The sequence below is a fragment of the Dermacentor silvarum genome, unplaced genomic scaffold (genome assembly GCF_013339745.2).
Source record: "Dermacentor silvarum isolate Dsil-2018 unplaced genomic scaffold, BIME_Dsil_1.4 Seq12247, whole genome shotgun sequence".
In the NCBI taxonomy this organism is placed as follows: Eukaryota; Metazoa; Arthropoda; class Arachnida; order Ixodida; family Ixodidae; genus Dermacentor; species Dermacentor silvarum.
In genome coordinates this window covers 15,321-24,556 of record NW_023605664.1, presented here as the reverse complement: position 1 = coordinate 24,556, position 9,236 = coordinate 15,321, and the positions used below count along the sequence as shown (strand labels likewise).

At 44.3% G+C, this 9,236-nt stretch overlaps 1 protein-coding gene across 1 annotated transcript; it reads left to right on the top strand.

The window, feature by feature from the left end:
- Nucleotides 1-2,506: 2,506 nt before the first annotated feature.
- Nucleotides 2,507-6,529, top strand: LOC119434534 (DNA excision repair protein ERCC-6). The gene is made up of 2 exons (XM_037701676.2): nucleotides 2,507-2,731; nucleotides 5,908-6,529. The coding sequence occupies exons 1-2, from the start codon at nucleotides 2,712-2,714 to the stop codon at nucleotides 6,344-6,346; spliced, it is 459 nt and encodes a 152-aa protein (XP_037557604.1). The 5' UTR covers nucleotides 2,507-2,711; the 3' UTR covers nucleotides 6,347-6,529.
- The last annotated feature ends 2,707 nt before the right edge of the window (nucleotides 6,530-9,236 follow it).

Genomic DNA, 9,236 nt, shown 5'->3' with positions numbered 1-9,236 from the left:
TACTCAGATCATTTTTGCATTCCGCCTAAATACACAATTAGTCTTAATTAATCAACTTCTCAAGTATTATAATAAGATTAGAAGTGTCAATGAGAAGATTGTAGAGCAGCATGAAAACCTTTCAATGCAGCTTTCTTCTGCTTAATACATGCTACATGAAAGAGTTTTTTCGAGCTTTAAAGAAGCCCGCGAATACACGCAAAATTGCCGCGCGACTGTCCGCTCGAAACACTTAGCGTGTAGCCTTAGTTCTGAGTGGCGCTGGCTAACACTCCTAGGGCTAGATCTAGTAAAACATAAATACCCAAGTTAGTGGACGCATTGATGGCCGTCGCCATAGCACAATTGGTAGTGCAACGCGCACGTAATGCGCAGGTTGCGGGTTGGCTCCGCGGCGACAAGTTATCTTTCGTCATTTCATTTTCTTTTTCTTCATTATTTTCTACATTCCAATTTCAACTACACTTAATTTCCCCGATGCTTTCTTGGCTTCGTGTTCGTTGGCTTTATGTGGTTATGATCATAAATCGAGCCCATTCTTTTTCGTATTAGCGGCGTATATTGGTATTGCACACGCGTTTTGACTGCCTACATCCACTTTATCAGAACCGTAGCACAGGTGGGAATAAAACTTTCATTTTCAACTCGCTTTGGTGCTTCTGAAGCAGACAACGCGGCCGTTGTCGGCCATCTGTCGGAAGTTCCTCGCTTGCTTACTGTGAGGGATAACGCGGCGCGCTCTTCATAGGTTTGGCTGTCAGCGTTTGACAAAAACACCACACGGGAGTCCTACTGGCCATTTTTGTAAGTATTCTCCAAACGAGGGAAGTTTCTTACTGTCAAAAACCATAATCTTGGGCAAACAGAAGGCGCAGAATAGTTTACAGGCGCCATCTTTTACCAAATACGTACAGTGAACGCCCACTGCCAGCAGTCGCCGTGATGGAGTCCCCCGAACCACTTCTTGCGTTGAGAAAGGTAGGCAACGCTGAGAGCAGACTACATGAAATGTTCTTATAGTGCACTGTATGTATAACTAAATGGAGAATAACAGAATGAAGCCTCAATGTAGCGATCGCACGGTTCGCAGCGGCCGACTGCTTGTCTGCATGCATGTTCGCGCACAATGTTTCGCTTTCGCTGCGAGCGCATTTTTGCACCGTGCCGTGTGCTTTAGGGTGCAGCATGTGAACATTTGACAGTACATAAGCAACCATTGTTGCAGGGATGCTATCAGAGCTGTTAAAAAATGCTTTTGTTATAACTAGGGACTTCGACGCTATACTGCGACTCGTGATGTGCCATCGCGACGATTAAATCATTTTTTCTTCTAAATTCTTGCACATTTCAATATTGTTATTGCTCAAGTTGTGTCGTACTATATGTTTATCGGTCTCCTGAGCTAGGAGTTTCCCGCTACTTGTTTTTGTTAATCCAGTACGTTTGTTTGGTGCTAATTAACACTAACATGAGCATATGTCATGCCTTTTTTAATGTGATTCTTGCCATTCCCTTTCCATTCTGGTGAACTTGCCAGTATCTAGCATCAACAAGTTTATAGACCAAATCTTCATGACATTAGCTAGGCAGCGCACATCGGTGAGCTTCTCAGTGCATGCTTTTTCTGCTACTCACCGAACATCGCAGCCCCAACACCGTAGCAGAATATTGCTAGCAGACGTGCTTGCTACAACCCGGTTGTAGCGATGGCTGCTTGCTGGTTCGCAATCCAAGCTCACGCAGCTTTGGCCTGCAGGTACGTGTCAAGGCTGACACCGGGCTCCGTTGCGTACGCATCAGCACTGCGGTACCGAGCAATAGCCTACCATTTCGGACGTCTTCAAAGGCAGCCACTGCCTATTATAGTGCTTTCAAGTTTGTCAAGCTGACACCCGAAGCGGGAAAAATCCCCACGTAATCAGAACCGTAGCTCAGGTGGGCAATAAACTTTCATTTTCAACACGCTTCGGCGCTTCCGAAGCAGACGACGTGGCCGCTGTGTCCCCGTGACCCCTCATACCAGCTTTTCCAGTGGTGGAGCTCGCCCCAATGTCAGTTGCATTATGACAGCAGTTTGGTTTTTAAAAGCAGAAAGTTTTGCAACACAGATTTTCATGGTATTTCCATGAAGTCATTGTACACCTAAACTGTTGAAAATTTGACGGAAAGGTTCATGGGGGCGGAGGAGGGTGAAGTGTATTACGCAGCTGGGGAAAATAGTAGTGGGGTTCGTGAAAAAGACACAATCGTGTGGCGAGGTGACAAGGACAATACTTCCTGCATCTCTGCAACATTACAAGATACTAGTTTGATCTCACTCGGTGCCAGAAGTTTGCTACAGGAAGGTTTATATGAATGTCAGAGAACCCTTCCAGCTAGTATGGCCAGTAATAGATGCTTCTACTAACTGTGTTCAGCGGCTACTTGGTGAGGTTTTCAAGTGGCTGGTTGTATCACTGCATGATATATATTGCAATACAAAGACACAGTCGGCATCTCGGAAAATCAATTGAGCACATTGTGACGAACCTTGCAGGCGTGCACTCGGCCATGCGACACGATGTGATCATGGACTCTGCAGCCCCTGACTATGCCCTGGTGGAGGGTGAAGCGGAGCGGGTTGCCCAACAAGCCATCCGGCGACTACGAGAGTCCCGCAGGCGCTGCCTGTCGGCTATTCAGGAGTGCCCACCTGGACAGGTCTGCACGGCATGTCAGGGGCTCCACCCAGGTTGGTTGTTCACTGAGATATCAATGCAATTTATGTGAGCTTCATGCCTGTTGTCAGTTACAGTTAAGGTTTTTCTTGTATATGGAAAAGTATGAAAAAGATATCACTGTTGTCAACATGTCGGCAGCTATGGAAGGCAGCCATTTGAGAAGGGTTGGCGCTTGTTGCCTGCTCCTATGATACCAGTGGCAACCCACCCAGAATGGATGCTTTCTGGGCTTCCGAGAGGCAGCAGCTATTTTCCCCATAGACAAAAGCAACTTCGCATTTTTAAAATGAAAAGTTCGCTGTGTATTTGTGCCAAGTGTTGCAGGGAATGACTCAAACAATAAAATGTGATCTGTCTGCAGAACTTCAGTAACATCAGAGCAGTAGAAAGCACAAGATCACTTTTCTGCGATTTTATAAGGAAAACACACATCCCTGTATAACCCACAGATTCTGATGCCAGCACATGGATATTTGACTACTGAATCAAGCTCTGAGTTGTGTTTGTATATTGTTGAGTAAGCAGCCTATTCGGAGTCAGGTGAAGTTACAAACTATTGTGTCTGAGCCCGCTTTCCGTGAGATTTGGTTGAGTCTGAGTGCATGATTCCCACAAGTCTGAGTAAATCTGTGACTGGGAATGATCCTGAGTAAGTGTGATTCCAGGAGCTCATGACACTGCATGAAGCAGCCAAGTGTGATTTTGCTGAGTAAAGTCCGAGTGCACCTTGCTGAGTCTAAATTCTGTTTTTAATTTAATTCTGGGGTTTTACGTGCCAAAGCAAGATATTATGAAGCACGTCATAGTCGGGGACTCCCAATTAATTTTGACCACCTTGGGGTTCTCTAACGAATGTGCACCCAGTGCACAGCCGTTGTTGCATTTCGCCCTCATAGAAATGCATTGAAATGTGGCCTCCGCAGATGGGATTGTATTGTAGCACCACGCCAAAGCCACTACGCCACACGTCAGGTAATTATGGTGATTGAGCTATTTCATTTATTATTGCGCTGAGATTGCTGAAACGGTGGCTCTGTAAACTAAAATTCTTGGAAAGAGAAAAGCATGTAATAGCAGAAAATATTGCAGGTTGAACAGCTGAAGTTGTCACTACAGTGGGAAGATGATGCATGAAAACTCTTTAGTTATGACATGAGAGGATTTCTGCAGCTTTTGTAGTCAAAAGTGAATTAGGGTTATATTTAACCACTTTTCTGTGGACATTCACGAGGATGAGTTTTGAACAGTCGCCATGGCCTAAACGCTTCTAACAGTATTACTACCTAACTGGGCCCTAAGGAAGCTGAATGTTATGCAGACATAAAGGATACACATCTGAGAAAATGCAGGCCTTCATCTGAAACCTTCCATTTGAAGTTCTGAGAAGCAGTGAAGAAATATTAGACGAGAGTTATTCCAACTTCGCCTGTTAACTAACAAGTTATCGGAGAACTGATTGAAAGGGGTGGAGGCGTACGAGGACAAGGTGAAACGTTCGAAGTAGTGTGCTTAGAGTAGTTCTGTCAGATACTTCCCGTAAAGCTAACAGATTGGATGGATTCCAGACTTGCCTGGCGTGGTACATTCGCACCGAAAGCATAAAGAGTGAACTTTTTCTAGGGCGTCTGGGCATCAAAAGTTTTTTTGCTATTGCTTTTTTACTGTGAATCGCGGAGAAAGTGGGCCAGTAAACTTGTTCTCAGCCCAGCCTCGCATGCATTGAATGTTGACTGCTGTTGCTGTGGTGCGATTCTCGCCAGAAGACAACCCAGTCCAGATGTTACATACATCTTGAAACACTTTTGCCTAAACCTGCACTAGTTTGAATTGTATGTCTAAAGTATTTTAGTAAAATAGCTGTTTGTTCTTGGTGCCAGTATGCTCTCATGAGTAGGCTTCACTTCTCATGTTTTTTTTTTTACAATGTTTTACATCAGGCATATTTTTCATTCGCTGGATAGGTGCTTTCCAAGTAAGCTAGACATGAAACAGCTGGTTTTCGTATTTGACATTCCTGTAGCGAGTTTTCACATAGAGTCCACATTCTGTTGAGAAAACTCACTGAGGATCTGCAATTTCTTAAACCAGTTATAAATAGAGTATGGAATCGCCCAGAAGTGCTATGAGCGAATAGCCAATAGTGTGAAGCCAGAATAAGCACTACCTCTGTCAAGTACTACTGGTTGTCGTACGGAAGGAGCAAACAACCAAACTTCGTACTGGAAAAGAGAAAAGACCGACTGCAAGACCTTCAGAAATGTTGGTCAGTATACAAAAGATATCAACTTAAAATATTAGATCATGCGTCACGCCAGTTTTGCTGCCCTCATACAGGCAACTCTAGAGAGCCATCATGTAGCCGTCGCTCGTGTTTGACTTGTAGGCAACCAGTGGACGCAACAGCCATCTCTGTCGCCATCACATGCAAGATCGCTTGCGTGGGGTTTAGACTTTACTCATAGCATGCTATGTAGAAATTGTCGGACGTTCCGGCTTCATATCAAGTTAATCATGCTTTAGCATTTCCTTGCTATAGTAAAAATCTCATCATTTTACATACACCACATGACATAGCCATGCATACGATTGCATAACACATAGTCGCTGATGACGTCACAATTCGTGTTGCTCTCACTTGCACTCATTGACTGCCTAATAGAACCCAACAATTGCCATGTCGTAAGCTCGCATAGAATGGCTGGCGTAGAGTTCATGCCATTGCCACCTTACGATCATGTTCAGTGTGGTGGTCGTCATGCTGCTGTAATCACAGACACATACGCTCGGGACCCACACACAACTATTCAATTCACACAAACACATTGGTCCACCTGGAATCGATTTGCAGAACGCTTTGCATAACATTGATTCCTACAGTGCAATTTCTTGGCTCATTTAAAATAATTTTTGAATTTGTGAAGAAATTCTACTCTCATACGCGTGGCAGGAGGATGAGGAACATAAAATTGTCATTACCCTGATATGGTGAAAAAATCGCTGGAGTTTCCCTTTAAGTGCTATGAGGATCCCAGTATGACAGACCAACTAGCTCGAATCAATGCCTTGGTCAAGTTCATTATTAGCTCAATACGCCTTTTCTTCGATATCAATGCCTGTCTTTTAAGTGCTATTAAGGATCACACTATGAAAGACCAACTAGCCCTAATTAATGCCTTGTTTTTTCCAGGCCTCGTTTTGGCCAGAAGCAAGCCACAGGTCAGGCAGCACCAGCCACATCATCTCAATCGAAGCCACCCATGAAAAAACCAAACTCGCTTATGCTCAAGGAACCAAACGTCTTCACTCAAGAAGAGGCATCGTCAACTCCTGCATCTTCGAGCGAATTGCTTGCTTGCATCCGAGCTAGAAAGCCTGCCGAGTCTTCTGAACCCTTTCTGGAGACAGGGGATGGGGAATTTGATGAGCTCCTTTCGGATCTGCAGACCTTTGTGGCCTTTGGTGCAAGCGTGGATGGGCAGGCAAGCACCAGTGAAGTGCTGGCTGCCTTCAAGGACAAAGTGCATGGCAGGGCACCTGTGTTTAAGGCCCTGCTCAGCAAGATCTGCGAGTTCCACAGGCAGGGAGACGGCGAGGGAGTCTGGAAGCTCCGGCCTGAGTTCCGATAGTTCATTCCAACATGTGCGGGACAGAGCATGCGGGCTCAAGGCAGTCTGCTGCTGTTTCTTCAAGCCAGTGTAGTGCAGACTGGGATTTGAGTAAGTTAAACTGCATTAGTAAATCATACTGCTGCGTTGCTAGAGTGGCAACCTTTTATTGCATATTTAATAAAACAATGTGAACCACGTAAAGGAGCATTGAAACACACTTTACGGATTTCATTTGGCAAGTGGTTAGTTGGATGCAACAAAAAAACACCAATCTTTAATTAATTGTATGCAGAAGAAACGAAAACCGAACACCTCTGTTAGCAAAAAATAGGGTCCAAAATCAGAATTGGTGTTTGATGTATGCTATGTCTAGGTACTGAAGATTAGCTACTGAAGGTTGAATTGATTTTTAATTAAACATGTAGCTTCTCGCTGCATAACACGAGCAACCATTTGTTGCCATAAGGTCAGACGTGAATCGAACAGAAGAAATGAAATGAGATTTTTTTTTTATTTTGCACGGTATAGGGATTTCTATAATCACGTACAGGGACGTTCATATTTTGCTTAACCCTTTGAAGGTCAAATTATTTTGAAAAAAACTTTCCCAGATGGTCAAATTACTTTATTGCAGATATTGAATGTACAGAATGTATAAAGTCGGGAATAAATAAAAAAATTAGAAACAGTATTTGATGTCGGCATCACTCAGAACTCCAAATGTTCAATAGTATTTCAGAGTGTGGTATTCCTTGAAACACGGTTCTACGCACATCGCCTTATCGCAGTCTGCACACCAAAAACGCGTGTCTGTTCTCCTCTTGGGGCGACGAGTTGTGTTGGCACACACATGACATCTTCTCTGCGTGCAGCTGCCTTGGGCAGAGGTCTGAGGCACCCTCTGAGCGAGAATACCTCGTCAGCGGCGGTGATAAACAAGCTAAGAGCAGCGCCAATCAAGGTAGAAATCAGCTTCCGCCACATCTGCAAGAGAGTGCCGACAAAGAGAAAACTCACGTTTCGTGCGCCTCCGTTGCGATCATTCGGCGGAACGGAAACCGCGTAAGTGTGTTGCCACAGAGAGTGAGAATACCTTGTGATCGGCGCTGATAAACAAGCCAAGACAGTGCCAATCAAGATAGAAATCAACTTCCGCCGCCCCTGCAAGAGAGTGCCGACAGAGAGAAAACTCACGTTTGGCGCGCCTCCGTTGCGATCACGCGGCGCAACCGAAACCACGTAAGCGCGTTGCCACAGAGAGCGAGAATACCTCGTGAGCGGCGCTGATAAACAAGCTAAGAGCAGCGCCAATAAAGGTAGAAATCAACTTCCGCCGCCCCTTCAAACGTTTCGCGCGCCTCCGTTGCGATCACGCGGCGAAACCGAAACCGCGAAAGGGGTGTTGCCGCAGTCTGTGCGACGCACGCGCTGAAACTAGAAATCAGTTCTGTTTATCTCTGCAAGAAGGTAGCACAAATGTCAAACGCTTCTTGTAAGTCCTAAAAGGTGGCAGCACCTCCCGGTGAGCATGCATCGTCATTATGGCGCGAAATTTCAAACGGAGGATCGAAACCGTACCCGTACGGCAAAGATGTTGCGGGACAGAAAACCGCCGCCGTACAGATACGGCAAAAACCTTCAAAGGTTTAAAATGTTCTAAGAAACGATTGCACTTACCGCTGCACTGTTCTTCCTCAGATTTCACAGAAAGATTGAATTTTGGAGTCTTACGTCAACTTAGCCTTGTTAATTGGTTGGTTTTTGCAGAAAAAAGTACAAAGTTGCCTTCGTTTATGAGGATGCAAGTTGCTGCTGAGATCTTGTGTCGCTGCTTACCCTAGTCAGGGATGGTTGCCAAATGTCACGCCCATATTGCCCACTTCTATGGACCTCACCAACTGCTTTTTGCAGCAGGATGCTTGCGCCAATGCAGCTTCCACTCTCATAAATCAAGGCAACTTTGAATTTTTTCCGTAAAAACCTGCCAATTAACAGATTACACTGGACGTAACACTTCAGAATGCAAGCTTTCTGGGAAATTGAATCAACAAATGTGCAATGTAAACGCAGTATATTTTTTCAAACATTTTAAGTGAAATATGCACGTCCCAGTATATTCACTTAATCTTAATGAAGTGTGCATCGAAGACATGTTTTGTTGTTTAAATTTATATGGAAGTAGCCTCTCAATCGCTGCAGTCCTTTGGGCACTGTGTAAACACATAACAGTTATGCTGCATCATAACTCGTACGTGTTTGCAAGTTGGGCAACCTCCACTCTTACGCCAAACACAAGACCTTCATGGAAAACCTGTAGAAAAACAGGTTTTGTACAAGTTTCTTAATCTTTCCCAACATTCTTATGCACACTATTGATAAAGTTGGTCAAATCATAGGCATTCTCCAGTGTGCATGTGTCATTTTCTAATAAACCAGCGTGTTGCGTCATACCTAATTCATATTTCCAAATTCAGAAATGTCTAATTCTGTATTGAACCCTGAATCAGAATATGTATAGAAAACATTTGTACACCCACAATTCATGGGAGAATCGGCTCTCTCCTATGTTCTGGCATGGTGTAATCAGATAACTATACTGCATCATAATTCATATGTGTTTGGAAGTCAGGAAACCTCCACTCTCTAGCAAAACACAGGACCTTCATTAGAAATCTGAGGAAAAACATACTTCCTAGATGTTTCTCAATCTTTCCCAGTATTCTCATGCACACTGATGATGAAGTATGTCAAATGCACGTGAGAACAAGTAGTCTGCAGTGCATGTGTCATTTTCACTAGAAACCAGCGTGCTGCATCATACTTGATTCATATTTCCAGTAAAACATTTATTTGGGTGAGTTCGTTAATAGCTATTAAAAAGGCGCAGCACGGATGAGATGAAGGCAAA

Excerpts from the sequence above, each read along its gene's own strand:
- LOC119434534 (XM_037701676.2), top strand. The coding sequence starts at position 2,712 with ATGTCAGGGGCTCCACCCAG. Across the intron at positions 2,732-5,907 it reads ATGTCAGGGGCTCCACCCAG|GCCTCGTTTTGGCCAGAAGC; the intron begins GTTGGTTGTTCA and ends TGTTTTTTCCAG.